We start from the raw sequence: 21,631 nt of genomic DNA, 5'->3' as shown, positions 1-21,631 counted from the left end.
GTGCGTGTGTGTGAGAGAGAGGGGTTGGTGGTCTTTTTCAGGCTCCATCTCGGGTCTGATAGCGCTTCCATCATAGGGTGAAGGGGAGGCGCAAAATTCCTGAAAGCATGTTTACTGTTCGGGAGGGAGGCAGTGTGAGAGCAGCGGTTTCCCAGCATGCACCTTGCTGTCGAGATAATAACCCTCATGGGAAATTCCTTCCTGTTCTTCTTGTGTTCCCTTCGTGGAGAATGAGGTCACTCATACGGACAATGTTCTTTCAAAGCCGTAGACTTTCCCACCTCTATTTGCACATCATTCTTAGCGATGTTTGAAGTGTAAATAATGTGGACCCCAGTGTCACCCATTATTTCCTCTTGCTGTTCTTGTAGGCGTGTGTACGTTGACATGAACGTGTTGCTCTGTGTTTTATGGACATCTGCCGTGTTTGACACTTGACCTTTTCTCTTCTCCCCCGTGGTTCCACAGGCACACAATGCCCTCCAGTAAAAGAAGAGATTAATCTTTGATTGGCCGAAAGTACTGGATTGAGCTGTTCTTCCATCCTGGGGAGGAGTTAGTCCCCTGAGTCGTCCAGAGACATGGTGTCCTTCACGTGGAGACGGACCTGTTTGGCCCTTCATTGTCTCTTCCATGTCCTGGCCCTTCCGTCGTCCGCGTCACGGCAACAACAGCAGGCCGCGGCGCCGAACGCCGTCGACGCGGAGTACAGCACGTTCTACGTGGAGAACCCCGAGTGGACCCTCAACCACCTGGCGGTGGACTCCCGTAACGGGAACGTGTACCTGGGGGCGGTGAACCGGATCTACAAGCTCTCCTCGGCCCTGGAGCTCCAGGTGGCCCACCAGACCGGGCCGGACGAGGACAACCGCAAGTGCTACCCGCCGCGCATCGTGCAGCCGTGCAGCGAGCCGCTGGCCCTCACCAACAACGTCAACAAGATGCTGCTGGTGGACTACCGGGAGAACCGGCTGCTGGCCTGCGGGAGCCTGTTCCAGGGCATCTGCAAGCTCCTGCGGCTGGACGACCTGTTCAAGCTGGGCGAGCCGTCGCACCGCAAGGAGCACTACCTCTCCGGCGTCAACGAGAGCGGCTCCGTCATCGGGGTCATCGTGTCGTACGGCGACGCCTCGGCCACCGACAAGCTCTTCGTGGCCACCGCCGTGGACGGCAAGCCGGAGTACTTCCCCACCATCTCCAGCCGCAAGCTGGCCCGCAACTCCGAGGAGGAGGGCATGTTCGCCTACGTGTTCCACGACGAGTTCGTGGCCTCCATGATCAAGATCCCGTCGGACACCTTCACCGTGGTGCCGGACTTCGACATCTACTACGTGTACGGCTTCGGGAGCGGCAGCTTCGTCTACTTCCTGACGCTGCAGCCGGAGATGGGCGGCCCCGCAACGGGCTCGTCGGCCGCCCGCGAGCAGGTCTACACCTCCAAGCTGGTGCGCCTGTGCAAGGACGACACGGCCTTCAACTCCTACGTGGAGGTGCCGCTGGGCTGCGTCAAGGGCGGGGTGGAGTACCGCCTCCTCCAGGCCGCCTACCTGTCCAAGGCCGGGGCCATCCTGGCCCGCTCGCTGGGCGTGGGCCCGGACGACGACGTCCTCTACGCCGTCTTTTCCAAGGGCCAGAAGCGGCGCCCCCGCGAGGCCTCGCAGGAGTCGGCGCTCTGCGTGTTCCCGCTCAGGGAGATAAACGAGCGGATCAAGGACCGCCTGCAGTCCTGCTACAAGGGGGAGGGGACGCTCGACCTGGCCTGGCTCAAAGTCAAGGACATCCCCTGCAGCAGCGCGGTGAGTCACCTTCAGACGTACCTCAGCGGGTTTCAACCGGGTTCGCCTTTTTTTGAAAAATCTGACAGTTTTAGGCTTGAACTAGACTTCAGGAAAGTGAAGTTTCATACGAGCTAAAAAATTTTTTTTATCACTTTCACTTCAAAAAACTGTCAGACCTAACGGAGATAACACATTCTCCCGGTAGAGCAATAATGGTTTTGCCTAACTTCAAAAAGACAATTTATAAAGTCATCTTCAGTGTTTTATACTGCTTGTGACAATCTGAGCAGGTTCTTCCTTGATGGTTTGTGTTCTTTAACCAGTGAGTTCAGAACCCTGGTGCATGTTCGTCTGGTATTCTGCTTATCTAACTCACACTTAGGGGTGTGCAGAGAGTAAAAATATGCATTTTGATTCACAAATGCTCTTTTATCCTTGTTTTAAAACTAGTGAAATGATCAATGCCAACAGCTGAAACCAAAAGATCTCTCTCTCTACATATATATATAATTTTTTGCATCTGATAAAAAACAGACAAACCGGAAGCAGTAAATTAGCCTCTTTGGGCAGTCAGTCTGTTGCTGTAATGACATTTCACTCAACAGCAGTCATGGCTAGATTAATCTCAGCATTTTGGAACAATACCATGCAGCAAATCTAATTGAATAAATAACATTCGTCATTTCTGGCGAACGCATCTAACCGGTGTGCTGACGAACAGCCTCACTTCAGCACTTCTGTTTCAACTGCCGCCGTCCAAACGCCATGGTAGACAAACCTTAAATGGGAGAAGAAGAAAAAAAAAAATCATCTTTCTTAGCAGTGTATACACGGAGTACTACTCACTCTCCTCACTCTTCCACAGACTGAATAAATCAGATCTGGATTTGGCTGTCTGGAAAGAGGCAGAAAAAGAGGCGACAGGGTGCTATATTGGCGTGCGTAGCGGCGTGGTCACTGCTACATAAATTAGGGAGGCGCGCGTGACAGCCGGATGGGAGATATATAGTCTGAGTCCCCAGGGCTGTAACTATGGCTACTGCCTCTCTCCGCTAAAGGCACACAAGCCTTTGATTATTGTACAAAGAGCAAAATGCCTTTTATTTTCCCCAGCGCTGCTGAAGAATGAATTGAAGCGATGTGTCATATTAATTATTGCGGCGGCTCGCCGTGTGTTATTCGGAGAGCCAGGTCATGCTCACACACACACACACACGCACACACACACACACACACACACACACACACACACGCACGCACACACGCACACACACGCACACACACACACACACACGCACACACACACACACGCACACAGAGTCACATGCTCTGGGTATGTGTTACGTTATTTTTACGTCCAATGACATGTCGGCTCCAGGACTCACGTGCTAAAAAGATGTCAGTCTCAATGCGACTACTCTGGTTGCATAAAGGAGAGACCATTTTAAAAATCTAACCGCAATGAGCCTATATAAACACACGTTCTTGTTCATAAACACACACAGACGGTAAGTAAACAAAAATGATCACTGAAGCCAGGGGAGAGCTGTTGTTGTTGTTGAAATTGTAGAAATGCGCTACAAGACCAGACAGAAGCAGTATAGAGAATGCATTGAGAGACCTGCCGTTGAACCCAGGTTTGTGCTGGAAATGTTTCTGTGATATAACACCAGCGATTGTACAAGAATTGCAAGTCATTAGTCTCACACGGATTCCTACTGTACCTTAAATAATGTATGAGGCGGCACAGTACCTGCATATTGCCAGAGCAGTGTTTGGCTTATCATTTTCTGAGCTTGAGGCTTGAAGCATGCACTGGGCTAAGATGAGTGCAACATGGGGCAATGCTGTGTTTATTTTATTACAAGTGCTTCAGTATATGCATGCATACCTTCGTTATCATAGTTAGCATCATAGTTATAGTTACCTTCCTTTGTTGACTACAGGTGCTGTGATGAGATGCAGAATGTTAGGATTCTGTCGCAGGAGGGTCAGCTGCAGTGTGCTGTAATGGCCAGAGCAGCAGTGTGGAGCAGTGGTCAGAGCAGCAGAGTGGAGCAGTGGTCAGAGCAGCAGAATGGAGCAGTGGTCAGAGCAGCAGAATGGAGCAGTGGTCAGAGCAGCAGTATAGAGCAGTGGCCAGGGCAGCAGTCTGGAGCAGTGATTAGAGCTGCAGTGTGTAGCATTGGCCAGAGCAGCAGAGTGGAGCAGTGGTCAGAGCAGCAGAATGGAGCAGTGGTCAGAGCAGCAGTATAGAGCAGTGGCCAGGGCAGCAGCCTGGAGCAGTGATTAGAGCTGCAGTGTGTAGCATTGGCCAGAGCAGCAGTGTGGAGCAGTGATCAGAACAGCAGTGTGGAGCAGTGGCCAGAGCAGCAGTATGGAGCAGCGGATAGAGGAGCAGTATGGACCACTGCTCGGTGCGGTGAATTGGCGGTTGACTATTCAAAGCTGTATTTTGGAGCAGGGAAATTTAAAGTTTACCTAAATTCCTTTTGTTAATAAAGTATAGCTGAGAATGAGAATGTGTGAAAGATGTACACCTGTGGATACAGACCTCAGCCGTCGAAAAAGTAAGTTCAGATAATGTAATCAAAGAGAAATGCAGAGCTGGCCTGCTTTCCCAGAGCTTATGAGAGCTGAAGATGACACCAAGAAGAGATCAGGTTACATAGATGAGGGAGCCTCTATGTATAACTAGCTCTGCTTTTCAAGTCCTCTGTCTTATGTTTGACATGATGTGTTTTTCTCCCAATTAAAACAAGGCTCAGTAGTCCTGAAGCTCATTAGGCGAGCTGGGCTGCAGTAACAGGCCCAGTTACAAACACACACACACACACACACACACACACGGAGCCGCAGTTGAATTATGTCCTAACTGTCACTGCTGTGGAGACAGGACCTCAGCTTTGCCACAGAAATTTGATGCGCTCTATGACATCACAGACCCTCTTTAATCTTATTAAACCAATCATTGAGAAGCTCCCCTCCCATTATTATCATACGGCCGAGGGGATGATTTAATGCTAGTTAATGCTTTAGCTATCATTATTGCCTTAACGTGAACAGTGGCAGTGCTGTCAGTGACATGCTCTCTCTCAATGTCATTACGCGTTGCTTATACGATCTAAAAAGGGGCCTAGCTGTCAGTGAGCAGTGTCTGATTGCCCTGGATATGGATTACTGAGTGACACGGAAGGGTTTGGAAAAAATGTCACTCATTCATAATCCAATGAATGTGCATGAATGAAAAACCACCTGGTCCATCCCGGATTAATGAATGTGTCAAATCATGTCATTTGAATGAATGCAGTATTTCAATAGTTTAATAAATAATTTTGTGTGAATCACATATGAGACATGTTGTTGTTGACTTGGGATTGTATGTCATTGAAAAATAATACCACTGGAGGGGGTCTTTAAAAGGTTTTTTTTTTTTTTATTGTCACAGACCCAAATAGAAAATTAGCCCGTAATGTTATCCTATTTAGCCCCCTCTACAGAGCAGGACATAGAAATAATAACAACGTAGAATCATCTGTAACTTGACTCCTCTGTAGAATTTGAGGTCATTCAATAGGACACAACGTGTGAGCAAACAGATCTAGCCCAGTTATGCAGATTGAACGTCTGATTTTCAGTCCCTCAGCATATAATCAAATTTGTTCAGTCCACTCGATGAGTACTTTCATATTCTCAACGTTACTTTCTTCTCTGGTAAACAAAAAAGTAAATTAAAAACCAAGCAGAACGGCCTGCTTGTACAGTAGGCAGTTCACATACCTGTTTCATGACAGTGTACAGAAGCTGCAGTTCGTGTGATAACGCACGTTAGCTGATTAATTCTACTCTTACCTTGATTTACCCACTTAGCTTGTCTAGGGCGACTCTTACATAACCAGCTATTAAATAAAGCTATCCTGGTTAATTACCTGAAAGTCCCTCTCAGCGTTTGAGAATGCAGAAAGGTAATTTCTGAGTTCAGACCTCATGCTTTCTGCCATGTAGCTTGTATGGCTGTGATGCAGTGCTTGGTGACAGGTACTCAAGGCTTTTACAGTGTACTTACTGCCATAAGGCAATGTGTGAACAGTGAGCATTGAGACTATGTTTAAAAAAAAAAAAGATCCATTTGACATAAGCTACCCAGGGGGAATAATCCAGAAGAGGCTGTGATGTTGGGCGGCTTGAATAAATCACACACAATGCCTACTCAACAGTATCTGTCTGCAAAGACCTGCGTCTATAGATCATTGTGAAGTGACATTTGACCTATAAAACGCCCGCATGCAATGTTCGCCGCGTCAGCAGAAAAAAAAAAAAAGAGAGACAGGGGAAACACAGTAAGCGTTCCACACTTCGGTATCTCCTTGTTCACATGAACATGACACCTCTCGCCGTCTTTCATGTAAACATGGACCCCCCTTAGACTAAATTTATGGAAACGCAGTCCCTTCCTTCTCCAACGGCCTTCCTGTACTCGCATAAACGCGGACCGGCCTCCGGACGGCCTCCCGCAGCCTCGAACGCGCGCGCGCGCGGACACCTTCAAAATGATTTCAGCCTCAACCACCGCGTTCAAAGCGATCACCAATTAAGCGTCATTAAAAAGCAAATTACTGTCTGCTCTTTTTACAATTTATCATTCATGCGGCCGTCCCAGTTTAAATCGTGTCTGTTTAATTTGAGTATTATTTTCAAGTTCGTGACACCGCTGCCTCTCTCTCTTTTTTTCCCACATGAAAGCCATTCTGGAGCTGCTGCCAAGTTGCTTTCATACTTAATGTAATTTTTTTGGGAGGATGTTTGCATTCTTGTTTTTCGCCCAATTTTTAGAAAGAGTTCTCGCCTCCGTCCATTGAGAAATCTGCGCGGTTTTAATCAGAGGCAGTCAGTCAGTTCCCTTCACATCGCGGAGCTCTCTCGACATTAAAAGCTCGTCATGAGGTTTATTCTCCGCTGTAATTAAATCACTATGCATAATAATACAGTAAAGGTCATAATCCATCACGGTGCCATCGTTCTGCTATTGCACACCAACCTTCTCACACGCGTGGCAGAAGCGGCCATAGTTCACTCTCTGTGTTGCTCCATGCGATAATCGATGGCGTTTTGAATGTTTTTATGCGCTCCTTTTCTCCCAAAATATTACAGCCTCGTTAGGCCCTAATCTGATTGTTTATCGCGCCCGGACCTGTTGAGGCCGGTGCATTGCTGACAGGTGGGATAGATAATTCATACATAAACATGAATTATGAAGACAACCTAATGAATATGCATTCGCCATCACCTCTCTCTACCTCTCTCTCTCTCTCTCTCTCTATGTCACTCTCTCTCTCACACACACACACACACACACACATTTTGGCCCACAGATTCCCCTCTGGAATGCTTTCTGCCCCACAAACTGTATTGATTAGAAGAGAATGATGGAATGATTTGGGGGAGATGACATCAGCGCCAGATGTTGAGCTTGTTTACTTGTTTTCCTCCGGGAAAAACAGGTCACTTATAAATGCCTCTCTTAATGAGCTCCAAGAGAAGGTTTCAGCAAGGATGGCTCTCCCTCTCTGATACCGTGCACGTTTTTGCTGACGTTCGTTTTTTGACATTTGAATATGGAGCCTGCTTGTTGGAGATCAGGACAGCTGTGCTTCGAAGGTGTCCCCTTCAGCTCAACCTTCAGAGAGCCAGGATCAGCGGGCGCGCGGTTCGGCACGGATCACCGGCCCGGACGGGTTACTCCGGATCGCAACCGAACCGCGGGAATAACCAAAAAAAAAAAAAGGCTCGGCTTTCATCTTCCGCCGAGCGAAGTTTCGCGTTTTCCTTCCCGGAAGGAGGAGGAAAATAGTTGTTTTACTCGGTCGAGCGCTGCGGGTCGCGGCGGCGTAATCGGCTCGATGTGATTCTGCTAAAACACACAGCAGCGTCGCGCGCAGCGAGTATAGAGAGGCAACAGTGACGCGCGGCAGAACGGGGAACGAGAACGCCGTGCAGCTGGAGTGTAATTGCATTATTAAGCATCGCGAGGCGCTTTAAACGACCAATCAAAGCCCTCCGATACGTGCTTTTGGATGTGACTCATGCATCTGACCTTTTGTTTCACTGTGGCATAATTAAACGAAGTTTTCATTTCAGTTTACGTGAAAAATGATCTCTCTTCAGAGATAGCGATATAAAAAGAAATCCATTATCCTCCCTTTCTAAAGGGTATCCTAAGAATAAAAAAAAAAAAAAAAAATTAAATAAAAAAAAAAAAAACTGTTATGTTTTTGTGAAGCTATCGTGTGCTGTTATAATTACAGACCAGAGCCCAGTAGGTAGTCATGGCATTACGGCTGTGTCAAACCACTCCAGTCAAACACATTCGAGAAAAGGAAAAGATAATTATGTGGTTGGGCTTTTGTTAAGAAATTTATGCGTGTGTTTTTCGTGTAGAGTATATTGTGTGTGTGGGTTTGTACCCGTCTATGCACACATGCATACCTGTAAAAATACTATATGTATCATATATAGTATCACATTGGATTTTAAGTGAAACAATGAATATGAGGTTAAAGTTCATAATGTCAACCAAAACAAGAACACTTGTGTCACTGTCCAAGTACTTATAGGTTGCACTGTATATATGGTTGCCAGCCATCCATATTTTACCTTATGTTTTAGGTTACACACTATCCTAAATAATTACAGAAATAAATCAGTAGATTGATAGATATATCATGCCATAATCTGATCATTGACTTACCTCAAGCCCTAAGATGGAGGTCTGTTTCCACTTCAATCTTATAAAGAAAACAGATGAGATTACCCTGAATGTTTGGCTTTATGCGATTCTCCCTCCCCAGGTTCTGTCAGAATTATTCTTTTTTCTCAGACGGTGGCACTATACCTGCTGAACTCAAGAAATATGGAGCCAAAATGCCTCCCTACAGTACAGAAACAGACCAGAAGATGCATTAAAAAAAAAGCTGTAATGCTGAAAAATGAATGAATACAAAATAAACAATTAGCTTTATTAAATGCATTATGCAACTCTCCCTTCATTATGTGCCGGTTAGATGTTTATCAGAATGACCTGACTCACCACTGTCAGGATGTGTTCTGCGGGGAAGTATGTCCCCATTGATATGAGAGAGAGAGAGAGAGAGCGAGAGGGAGGGGGGGAGAGAGAGAGAGAGAGAGAGAGAGAGGGGCTTTATGCAGGGGATTGTTGAGAGCATGAAGGAAGAGCCCATAGTCTAGGCTTCAGAGTGTCATGTTTTCTGTTCCCGTACTGAAAACATGTCAGGATTCTGAATGGCGGACAGACAAGAAGTCTGTTCCGTTAAACTGCCGCGCGCACACGGCAGGAGTGACACGCGACACGACGCTTCTGAGCGCTGGTGATGTACACGAACGAGGGAAAACAGGTACGCGTTTCCCTGTGCACCGTTAATAAGGTCCCTCCCGCTTTCTCAGAGAGGCTGCTCCTGGGCTGGAGTGCGTTCCGGTTGAAAGCGAGCCACAAAAAAAGCGTTTCCCCCTTTTTTAAAATCAGGTCTGCTTGTCGCAATCGCTGTGGCGAAGGCCTGCCCTGTCTCATCCAATCCATGTGCACCTCCTTCCCATTTCCTCTCCGATAAGCCTTTTAACCTTTGACCCCCGGGGCAATGAGACTTCTTTGTAACCGACGGTAACTGTGATTGAAATCATCCCGTTTCTGAGTGAAGAAGGTTTTTTTTTTTTACAGGAGTAAGCAGAAAGGGTTTGGTAGGGGGGGTGTTGGGGGATGATATTGATGGGGGGAGTGGGGGGGGGGGGGGGGGTTGTAACAGCACTGCTGATGATGCATGGCCCCTAGGAAGGACAGGAGACAGCCAGAGAAAGACTAACATTGCAGAAAGCAGATATTTCATGTAGGTACACTTTTCTAACAAGGCTCTCCACTCTAAATGAGCCCCATTAGTCTGGGTTGGCAGGCTGGGGCCCACTGGGCCGAGGTGCTGGCTGACAACGGAGCATTTGGAAAGGTCAGACACTGGGAGGAATAAAAAAAAAAAAAAAGAAACACATCACCCTTTCCTTCTCTCCCTCTCTCATTCACTCTCCCCATCTCTCGCACCCTTTCTCTCTCTATCACCCTCCCTCAATCCCATTCCAGCTCTCTGTCTCACGCGCACAAACATCATCCCTCAATCCCTTTTGGCCAATCTCTCTCTCTCTGTCACACACACACACACACACACACACACGCGCTGCCCCAGTCTCCCTCTCATTCCTGGCAGCAGGTGTGGATACTGGAGTCATTCCGGAGCCTTCCGGCGTGTCACAGCGCTGTCACAGCGGCCTCGGCTCGCTGTAAATCTGCCGCTCGCGCCGCTCCCATTCCTTCAGCGAATCGGACGGCAGCAGCAGGGGCTCTTTGGAGTGAAACATGCGATGGGCGCGAGGGGACGCGTAGCGCCACAGTAAACCCCCCCCCCCCCCCCCCCCCCGCAGTGAAATTTTTTTTTGCCTAAGATGAAAGCCAGAAGGTTGACAGCGAACGGCAAGGAACCAAAATGAGAACAAGAACAAGCAACAGACAGGGCGGAGGCAAGATGTCCGTGCGGTTGCATTTCAGTTTAGTTTCAAATTAAAAATTCATCGGGCAACCCGACGCTGAACCGGAGGAAGCAGAGCGGTGCCCAGCAGATTTGATTTTTCCAGCCCGGCTTCGGGGTGATGCGATGCAGGTAAATGGATTTGGTCTGGCCTTGAATGGCAGAATGTGTGCTTCTCTCTCCCACACAGCCCCTGGAGCAAGCCTTTCACACACACACACACAGTAAAAACTCAGCACACTACTTATTCTTAAAAAACATTACAGGAGCGTTTTGACCTTGCGAGTATAACGCTTATCCATTTCCAGAGCCTGAAACCAATGTTCTGCCCTGCTGTGATACGACCATTTACAAAATAAAAACCGAATAATATATGAATATAAAGTAACTAATGAGCAGGGCCACCCTTTGCCTCCAGCTTCCTGCTTCCTACAGAACCGTGCATTGGGACATTGGACCATTCTTTGAGAGGAAAGGCTCAGTGTTTTTAAGGGCTCTAATTTAGTTTTTTTTTTTTTTTAAATGAAGGACATGGAAAGGAAAGGTGGGATTTGACTTTGTACTCCGAGCTCCAGAACTTTCCGCGAAGTTTCAATGATGTTTTGATCTGGTGATTGTGGAGACCATGGAGACTTTTGACTTAATCCTAGTGTTCATTACATTAGTTTAGCAGTGTGTAGGGGGGTGTTATCATTTTTGAACTTTGGGACATCGTGAGGGAATAATGTGTTCTTTGTTTTATCTGAAAAGGGTTGGCGTGGGTCCTTTTGTTTGTTTTAGCCCAGGACTGTGATACCAGATTCAACTGATTGAATCTAATTGAATCAAGACCTTTGGTAAGTAGAATCAGGTGTCATCGTGCTGGGCTAAAATGAAAACCTGCACCCACATGCCCTTTTAAGATAAGATTGGACACGCCTGGTTTGCACCATACGCTTCACCTCGTTTCACAAAATGGTGTCATATTCCTTGGCCGTTATATGATCATGCAGAGCATACATTGGACCCAATGACTCCCATGAGATGGCTGCCCATACCATTACAAATCCACCACCATGTTTACCAGTTGGCAACATACATTGTGAGTTTAAAGCTCCTTTTGGCATTAAGGAAAAAGATAAAAACAGGAAGAAAGTATAAACGAGTACCTATCGGACCATGTTACTTTTTCCATTGCCATTTCCCAGGCTTTCTGCTTTCTGTCTTTACATCAGGTTATGCTTTTTTCTGTATTAACTGTGGATACAAGCAGTTTCTGAATGGTGGCTCTGACATAAAAAAAAGCTTTGTGAAGCTCAAAATGTGCATTTTTTTAGACAAGGTCAATTCTGCAGTAATTTTTGAGGCTGCATTCCAGTTTTTTTTTAGCAGTTATCCTGTTAAGTCTGTGTTGGTCCCCGTCGGTGACCTTCAACTTATGACTACTGTTCCTCTTTGCCGATGCAGTTTTTATTTGGCATCTGTTGTCATAATTGTCAAGGCTGTTTCCCTTGCTATATTAAATAATTTTGCAGTTAGTTTTTTCTGATGCTTCTGCGTTTTGGGAACTGACTGTCTGGCCTCCGTGGAACTCTGCTAGTTGCCTCATGTCGCTTTGGAAACTCACATATCGAGGTGCTTACTGCGAGGCCTATTTTATGCCTGACAGATTACTGTTAATTGGCATTCAACTTAATATGACTCATATGTTTAGCTGCCTTCGTGATGTAGTTACCTCAGAATTAAAATCATTTTCATGTGGCGTTTCTGTTATTTTGTCCAACCCCTTTATTTATAGCCAATACCTTTTTTAGAAACAAACACAAATAAAATATTTTGGCACCCTAAGAACTCCAGCAAGCTTATAATTGACCTCAGATCATTGTAATTTGATTGAGCATGCCAAATGTCTCCTAATATGGCAATGGAGGACTTGGATCCTTAATGGCACGACCACCACCACGGGAGATTAGCACATTCAAACGGAGAGACTTGGCAGCCTGATCAATTGTGAGTCATTATTAGTGCTGGGGTATATTAGGGAAGGTCTGCACTCCAGTGTCACATTGGGTTTGTCACTCTGACTCATGTCTATAGAGTAGCTTTTGCGGTGTATAACCCACAAACACTTGTCCAATTTTGTTAGTGTGTACACACTACTGCCTTCCTCTGCTATTGGTCAATTGATTTACCTATAATAAAATTGGAGCCCTCAGCCCTCGTTTGCTAGCAAAGATATATTTTATTTGTTTGTTGTTCCGATTCAGCAGGTACACACACACACACACACACACACACAACTGATTCCCCTGTTAAGCCCAACAATACAATCGGAAAACATAAATAGGAGAATATTATACAATATTAAACGCGTTGTTTTGCAAAACACCTGCAAATATATAATTAAACATTATTTGTTTTTGACTTGGTGTGCACTGATATTTCGCATGAGCCACCGTTGAAAAAGTTTGAATGCTGCTAAAGGTAGTCTATAGATCGATCTTACCTGGATAAAACTGTGAGTTTTTTGACAGCAATGAGATAACTGCGTAGGCTACCAGCTTAGGCTATCAGCTAGCTCTGTTTGTTAACACAAAATTTTATGTGACTTCCAAGAAATATATAAATTTGATTTAATATTGCATGTATCTGTCTGACACTGGTTCAAATGTACTGTACAGGTGAGGATTCAAAGAACACTCCTGTAGTCATAAGATTAATATGGCCAATTTACATAAGAAAGCTATCTAAGTTATAACCTATTAGTAGCTGATTAAATGTATATCACCGATTAAGCGTTCTACGTCTAAAAAAGCATTGATTGAATGCACTTTTTGTTTAGTAGCTAACATTACCTGATAGGCTGCACTTGATAGCCCACCTTTTTTGTGCATCAAATACAAATGGAGATTTGGCTCTTACTTGAACGCTCAAATGGTTTACCAAACCTAGGAAGTTAACATGATCCGTCCTCATTCGCCTTCCTCAGTGAAGTAGCTATATAACGATGCATCCTTTGCAGAAGTGATTTGAGCTGTATTGTGACTGCAAGTCCTACAGTACTTTGCTTCAAACAGATAGTTTTTGAAAGTGTGACCGAAATGTTTATGCATTGATAACCATGGGAAGGAACGAAGAAAGGATACCCCCCTCTCAGACCAAAGTGTTGTGGGATTTGCAGTTGCTTAAAGCCCAAATCGCACGTGTCAAGTGCGCCCCCCTTACAAAAAATAACTGCAGTTCAGCTGTCCTTGTAATGACTGTGATTCCTGTGGTATGACTGCAGCATTGTGCAATATTTTGGACACACTTGTTTCTTAAATTGCTGTATTATTGCAGTTATGATGCAGTTTCTCAACTTCGTGTGCAGTGCTCATGAAGTAGAACTCCTGTACTGCATTTCAGCTGCACTGTACTTCAGTTACACTTCAGTACCAGTATAACTCAATAGCTGCATTAATTTTTTTGTAACAGAGTGTACCTAATTAGGACTGATATTCCTGTATGTGTGAAGTGGCAAACGCTTAAAATAAACACTTAAAATAGAAAGGTAGTGACATTTAAAAACTTCAAATATAAAGATAGCGACATGTAGAAATGTAGCACCCCATAATTGACGTACCAAAATATTTTTCATTAACAGAGGCCAGACTGCATAAATATATAAGCTTGTGTACAAAGGACAACAGCGATGACTGGGATTACATGTAGCTATGTTCTCATTAGCAATCAGATTTTAGAAAAAACAAAAGCTATACCTGTCAGGCACAATCTCCTCACTCTTAAGCTGCTGGAGCTATACTGTAACAGGTCACTCATAGTAGCTAGATGTAGCCTATGTATGTATTTTCACTGCTTGTAGGCGAATTGTGCAGTTTTGGGAGGTAATCTACCTGTACAGGCTACTCGTGTAGGTCCATATGGGCCTGGCAATAAATGATGGCTGTATCTTTCTGCTGAAGGAACGCGAGCCAAGTGGTTTGTGTACAGAACTGTCCGGCAATAAGTTGCCTCATTGATCATGTTCCTCTCTGAATGTCTTAATGTCTCAGTGGAGCCGGGGTGTGGATCTTTCTTTGTTGTTTCCCAAGTCCACTAACAGTGCATTACTGTCCCTTAACAGCTTGCAGACGCATTACGGCAGACGGGCCAGCGTTGGGCGGGATTATGATGAACATCGCTCTGTTTCCTAATTCGTTTTTTATTAGATCACCGTACACGCTCACGGTCACCAAGATGCCGCCCATCTCTCAGCTTTCACGCAAAGAGCTGTTTGTGATCTGTTCCATAATCTGAACTGTGCTTGTCACGGCCCGCGTTTAATTGAGTGTAGAATTCTGGCACGAGCGATTCTTGAGCAGCGATTCAGTCTAACAATAACACACTGGGATTCATTCCAGCTTCTGCCTCGAACCCGATTCCTCGGGAAGAAAACGATGTTGTTTCATCCACTCTCGGCAGATAGAATAACTAATAACTATTTCACTGCGCTATCATTTTCAACTCGCGTGTGGTGAATCAACGCCGGCTGTCATGTCAAGCCTTGTCCTAAGCTCTGAACCTTTTCCAGAAAATTCTTTTGTTTTGCACGCCTCTAAGCAGGCAGAACAACGGCAGTGCATTGTGATATTATTTTCAGGTCACAGGCTCTGGGTCACGCAATATGAAATGACGGATTTTCGAATGGCTTTCTCATTTATCATTGCTCACGTGAACACTAGTCACGACCATTTTGAGTTAGGAATATGTACGCATTTTCGGTATATCTCTGTTCGGATGAAAAAAACAGAGAGCGGTTATTTTCAGGCGTGATATATTGCGGCTTAAATTTGAATGTCACGCTCGGATCGCGAGTCTTTGGTTATTACAGCAGTGGCAGGCAGGTTCCCTCTTCTCTGCAGCCTTATGGTAGAAATGAATGGAGTGAAGTGCATCTTGGTATTCAGCTGTAACATAATGTAGCCTGACAATATCCTCCCTCTCTCTCTCTCTCTCTGTCTCTCTCTCTCTCTTTCTTTCTCTGTCCTTCTCCCTGTCTGTCTCTCTCTCTCTGTCTCTGTCTCTCTCTCTCTCTTTCTTTCTCTGTCCTTCTCCCTGTCTATCTCTCTCTCTCTCTCTCTGTCTCTCTCTCTCTCTCTCTGTCTCTGTCTCTGTCTCTCTCTCTCTCTCTCTCACAGCTCTTGACGATCGATGATAACTTCTGCGGTTTGGACATGAACGCGCCCCTCGGCGTCTCTGAGATGGTGCGTGGCGTGCCCCTCTTCTCCGAGGAGTCGGACAAGATGACCTCGGTCATCGCCTACGTCTACAAGAACCACTCGCTGGCCTTCGTCGGCACCAAGAGCGGGCGGCTCAAGAAGGTAAGAGCTGCTGGGGTGTTCTGATTGGTCGCTGTTGCAGACAGGCCTTCTCTTTGGCTGCTGATATTGGTGGCTAGTTCTCCTGTTATTTGAGCTTTTAAACAGTAGCCATTCACTGGACAGACTTTGTTTTTTTTGTGAAGCAGGGATTAAGAGAGGTTCTAAGGGTGGAGAAACCTGTGAAATTTTGATTTAGTGTCCGAGATGGATGTCAGTGTGCACATAGGCCCTAAACTAGAATTACTGAACTTCTGCAACCCCAACTGCCCCATTCTCAATATGTCTGCACCCTGTTCTTTTTATAAGATTATGTAGGGAAAAAAATGAAGGTGTCAAGAACTACTGGGACAGGCTGTATTTCAGTATCTGTTTCTGGCCGCAAGACAGCACAAAAATAAATCATTAAGAAAATCATGTGACTAACACTTTTTTGTGCACTTGCATTTCTTTTCAGTATATTTTTTTATATTGTCGTTGAATTGTATTAATACATATATTTAGAAGAGAGTTCAGTTGTGTGTTGATATATTGCAGCTATTGTGAAGATATACTGCTGAGGTAAAAGGAGAAGAGTACTTTTTCCTCACATGGTTAAGTTAGCTGGTGTCTCTTGAAGAGCAAGATGACTGGTTTCAGAGTGGGTGAAAGAAAATTCATGCAGGAGTTTATTATTGAATCTTCTTTGATATTGCCGAGTCGCTTTACAAGGGGTGGGTGGGGAAAAGGTATTGAGTTCAAAGCACATCTTTGTAAATGTAATCAGATTACTGTGCACCATGCTTAGAGAACACACTAATGAAAGGATCAGTCCCACAATTGCACAACAACTACTTTGGAGAAGAAAAAAAAATCCAATATCGACTCATATAGTGCTCTATTTGCAAGCCTTGCCCTGTTGGTCATTGGTGAGTGTAGAAGGTTGTGGGGAGGGGGCGGTGCAAGGTTGGTTGTGTGTGTGTGTGTGTGTGTGTGAGCGTGTTGGGGGGGGGGGGGGGGGGGTTGCAGTAAGTGGGTGCACAGTGATTAAAGAAAACTGGCTTGTGTCCACCTGCATCCACCCACTCCACCCCTTGAGACCCAGTAATTGGATGAGTTGGTGCAGGACTTCAGCCTGTTGCTGTTTTTTTTTCTTTCTTTTTTTTTTTCTGACAGCATTTCAGAGAGCCGTGTCTGAGGCTAATCTGTAAGCCAGCCAGGCACTGTGTGGAAGACCCAGAGAGAGGGAGAGAGGGGGGGAGAGAGGGAGAGAGGGAGAGAGAGGGAGATAGTGGGAGAGAGAGAGAGATAGAGAGTGAGAGAGTGAGAGAGAGAGAGAGGTAGGAATAGAGGGAGCGGGAGAGAGAGGGTAGAGGGAAAGGGAGATGAAGGGAGAGAGAGAGAGAAGGAGAGGAAGGGAGGAATAAAGAGGGGAGGAGAGAGAGAGAGAGAAGGAGAGCAAGGGATGAATAGAGAGAAGGAGAGAGGGAGAGGGGGAGAGAGGGAGCTGCAGAGCTCTCCCACGGGGGTGTTGATGATGCAGGCAGACTCTTCGCCCACGGCCCAGTCTCCGGCCAGCGCTTGTTATTGTTGTTGTTGTGGCTGCGCCGAAGTGAGTCGGAAGGTTCACGCGAGGCGGGAGGAGTCAAGCGGCCATGTTGTCCGCGTCGCACCGTCACTGTCACTGGGGTCAAAGCTCCGGATCTGCTGAAACCACCCAGAAAAGAGCCACCTCACCCGAGCCTTTACGCAGAGTTCACACTGCACACATCCAGGTCTGAAGTCAGACGTCATTGCCCGTTTTTGCTTTTATATCGTTTTGTTATCGAATGCAGACGATGCGGAACTAATTAAATCCAGAACAAACAAAAAAAATAAATAAAGCAGAATTGGCGATTAAACAGGCGAGTGCAACTCAAACAAACAAACCAAAGACATTTCTTTGTCCGGTGGTGTAGCCAGAAATTCATATTGGGGGGGGGGAGAGGGGGGTTGAAATTTCCAAACCGCACAGCTTCGGTATGGACAGAATGATTGCTTTTACAGTTTTCCCGTAATGACCTTCCGATAAGGAGTGGGGGGGGTATTTGGGGCTCTTCGCGATGGAACTGTCGCATGCTTTAAGCCTGTGTCCGCCATGTTGGAATGGGGTTCACGTTTGAATGTCGCACATCTGGCAGTCTCCTGAAAGTAAAAAATAAGCCCCGAGAACTTTATGGTCCTGTTCATGTTATTATACCTGTCCACTTTGTGGGGAAAGAGTCGATGATGTCACCGCCGATAAAACAAAGGGGGCTATGGGCACGATGATGAATCGATATGCTTACGCTTCTGTCTTAATGGCCAGTGATTTATGTGCACACACTACATTTAAAGCATTATTTAGTGTCGGCAGGCTAGCGTGTTGGTGTGAGTAAATGTTAGCATTGACGACCTTAGGCCTGTGCTTTTACCGTAATGCAAAAAGCCGATATTAGCATTTGTTTCACATGACGCATCGCCGCTGGTCGGCCTACATGCCCTGTGGTGAGACTTGGGTGGTCTGGACTGAGCAGTGAACTGTAGAACTAGAAAAGGTTCATCATCACCATCATCACCATCATCAAAGCCTGTCGGAGTGAAACTCTGCAAATGAGGGAAACAAAAAAAAAAGAAAGAAAAAGTCAAACTCTCCTTTTCATGCCGTCGCAAAACCAGAGAGGCTTAATGATGTCAGTTCAGTCCTCAAATGTGGCCTCCATCTTCCCTGTAGGGGAAGGGAGGGCAATAGAGAGAGCAGCGAAGCTGTGGATTTCGGGATAGAACTGGGCACCTGCCCCGTAAAACTGACGCTGTCATCAATCAGAAAGCATTATGGGATACCGTGGAGAGCGGGAGGTCACTGCAATCCGCGCGCGGGTTAGGCTTGATGGGTTTGTGCTGATGCAGGCGGGAGGTGCAGAGGCTCGTTCCTGTGTCTCCTAATGAGGAGAGAGAGAGAGAGAGAGAGAGAGAGAGAGAGAGAGAGAGAGAGAGAGAGCGAGGGAGAGAGAGAGAGAGAGAGAGAGAGAGAGAGGGAGGGAGAGAGAGAGAGAGAGGGAGAGAGAGAGAGAGAGAGAGAGCGTCTTTAGCTGGCTGCCGCAGTTAGGCTGATGCATCACATCAGTGGGGCGGGGAGAGGGAAGCGAGGGACGCGATGGGGAACGTACAGCTCGTTCCGTTGGGTTCTCGGGCCGAGCCGACCTCTGAGAAGCGGGATCAGAGGAGGAGCGCGACGTCGAACGCGAGGTGTTGCGTGAGATGAGCTGAGAAGGGAGGACACAAGCACAGAGGGTTCTGTAGAGAGATCGCACGCTTGCGAAATGGTCATCTGTCGTCTCGCACCCAAACCCCCTCCCCCCCATACTCTCACCTCTGGGATGTCCCGCTGCCAAGAGCCCGGTAGGAAACCGTAAACAGATTGGGAAATAGGCTAGCCCCGCCTTTTCGTTTTCAAGGGAGCTGGGAACCGTAAACCGAAGTGTTCTCTTAGCGGGCCGCTTCGTTCCGACCTGGAATGCCGGATGCCGACCCGGGAGAAGCCCATCCCTCTGTTCTCCCTCTGTTCCCCCTCTGTTCTCCCGCCGTTTACGAACCGCTTGTGGGCTTTAGAGAACGTTATGTGCATTAGAAAAGTAAATTACCGAAGCGTCCCTCCCTGTCTTTAAAGAGGACAGCGTGGGCTGGGTAATGAACTTGATTGTACGTCGCGCCGCGGAAGAAGAAGTTGTTTGCACGCGCTCTGTGGGCCGAACGAGCCGCGGCGGCGCCGGCGGAACCGTGGGCGGAGGAGCGCTGGAAGCGAGCCGATTGGCTCCCGGCGGCAGCGCGCTCCGGCGGCTCCGCTTTGGCGGCGTCCGCACGGTTAACGAGCGCGAGTGACGAACATACGGCCCGAGCTCTGCAGGTGCGGGGCGGGGGGGGGGGGGGGGGGGCGGGAGGGGGGGAGACAGCGGTGGGCGAACAGCAGTCAGCGAACCGTGTCGTGACTGACAGCGACTGGTCTCCTCTCCCTCTCTCTCTCCCCTCTCTTTCCCTCTCTCTCTATTTCCCTCTCTCCCTCTCTCTCTCTCTCTCTCTCTCCCTCTCACTCTCTCCCCTCTCTCTCCCTCTCTCTCCCACTCTCTCCCCTCTCTCTCCATCTCTCTCTCTCCCTCTCTCTCTCCCTCTCTCTCTCTCTCTCTCTCTCCCTCTCTCTCTCTCTCTCTCCCTCTCTCTCTCTCTCTCTCTCTCCCTCTCTCTCTCTCTCTCTCTCTCCCCACCTCTCTCTCTCTCTCTCTCTCTCTCTCTCTCTCCTCGTTTGGCTCAGTACGCCCCTCCTCCCAGGGACTTGGGCGATTGTTTGTTAGCGCTGGGGCCATATGGTCGCTGCCTTTTTCGCGGAGGGGTCGTTGGCACGGGGGTCCACTGGGGGGGGGAGAATAAAGTGCTATTAATTCGGGTCAGCGAGGCGGTGTCAAGCCAAGGGTAAACGCTCCGGCCGGTCCCGGGGCCGAGGCGCGGTCCCTCCTAATCCCGATCAGTGCCGCCTGAACACTTTGCTGGGTCTGTTGTCGTGTGTGTGCCCCGGACCCCGGCCGCGATTGAGATGTCACGCTGAGGTGCTAATGCATCGAACCCGGGTTGCTCCACGCGGCGAGCGGCTAACCTTGAACGGGGAAGTGTGTGTGGGGGGGGTGGACACAGGAAGTGGGGATGACCGCTCGCTGCATGTGTTCATGTAAGTGTGTGCATCGTACGCAAGTGCTCGTGTGTGTGATTGCGTTTGCGTGTGTGTGCTTGTGTGTGTGTGTGTGTGTGTGTGTGCGTGCGGTCATCCCCACTTCCTGTGTCCCCCCTTCCCTGTTCAAGTGTTTGCTTGTGTTTGTGTGCATATGTGGGTTTGTGTGCATATGTGCGTGCTTCTCTTCGTGTGTCTGTGTGTGTGTGTGTGTGTGTATGCTTTGTGTTTGTGAGCATGTGTGTGTGCATGGAGCGTCTGTATTCTTAATTAGAAACATCGTAGTTCACGGACAGTTTTGGCATGAGCACGGCTGACGAGATTTGAAGCCAAGTGGGAGGAAGCAGCTGTTCTGTGAGTGAGTTCAGCGAGGGAGAGCGAGCTGGAGAGTGGCCCACGCTCGTTTCCGTCCGCGGCGAATAAAACGCCGTCCCCTCTGACCTTGCTCCCGAAAAGCGAACGGTATTGGAAGCGGGAAACCCTCTCCGATGTCCAGTGTCCGTGGTGATGGAGAATTAACAGGGGCTCACCGAGGGGGGTTGGAAGGGTGCCACGTCCGCCCCTCCCCTCGTTCATTTGGGACGCGCGACCGAGCCGGCTGGGCTGGCGGGACTCTGCGGAAGGCCCAACTCCGCGCAGATTATGAAAATGGGTTCGCTGGAGCACGGGATTAAGTGCTAAGAGCTAATGATGAAGTACGGTGGATGAGCTTGGCTTTGTGTGGGAGGCTAAAGGGTGGGGCTAATGCTGCCTGGGCTTAGAGATGATTGGCCAGGGCGGGGTTGACTGACATTTCTCTTTATTGCCACATTTTAAATGACATGCTGTTTTGTTGGCAAAACAAGTTAAAAGAAAAAGAAACAAAATAATGCAGTAATCACGCGTGTAGATGGACTGTTATCCCTCTAAACATTTCTGTAGTGTGAGGTAGTCCTTGTGACATCACCCAAGACATCGTCTTGCTGGGATTTCTTGCCTGTTGTGGTTTTCAGGTGGTCTTTCTATGTTCTTGTATATTGCCCTAGACTGGCGTGTGATATACACTAGCTGTGGGTTTTTACCTTTTTTCATCTCTCCCACCCATTTGCAAGGTAAGCTCTTCCCATTGCAGCAGAGTCTCCCATAAATTTGGGACACTTGGGACACTGCTTCTCTTCTACCCTAAAATGCCCTGACAGACACTTAAAAAAAGAAAAAAAAGAAGATACATATATA

General features: G+C 47.3%; 1 protein-coding gene across 5 annotated transcripts in view; it reads left to right on the top strand.

Moving 5' to 3' along the window:
* plxna4 (plexin A4) overlaps positions 1-21,631 on the top strand; it is a 285,129-nt gene that overhangs the window by 21,288 nt on the left and 242,210 nt on the right. For all 5 annotated transcript variants that reach the window (XM_035424686.1, XM_035424690.1, XM_035424688.1 and 2 more), the window contains exons 2-3: positions 469-1,796; positions 15,520-15,702. In XM_035424686.1, coding sequence (XP_035280577.1) covers positions 582-1,796; positions 15,520-15,702 — 1,398 coding nt within the window. In that variant the 5' untranslated portion in view covers positions 469-581. The remainder of the gene's footprint in view (positions 1-468; positions 1,797-15,519; positions 15,703-21,631) is intronic.

Source organism: Anguilla anguilla, chromosome 7 (assembly GCF_013347855.1).
Source record: "Anguilla anguilla isolate fAngAng1 chromosome 7, fAngAng1.pri, whole genome shotgun sequence".
In the NCBI taxonomy this organism is placed as follows: domain Eukaryota; kingdom Metazoa; phylum Chordata; class Actinopteri; order Anguilliformes; family Anguillidae; genus Anguilla; species Anguilla anguilla.
Note: the sequence above shows the minus strand (reverse complement) of the source record. Positions and strands in the feature narration are given on the sequence as shown.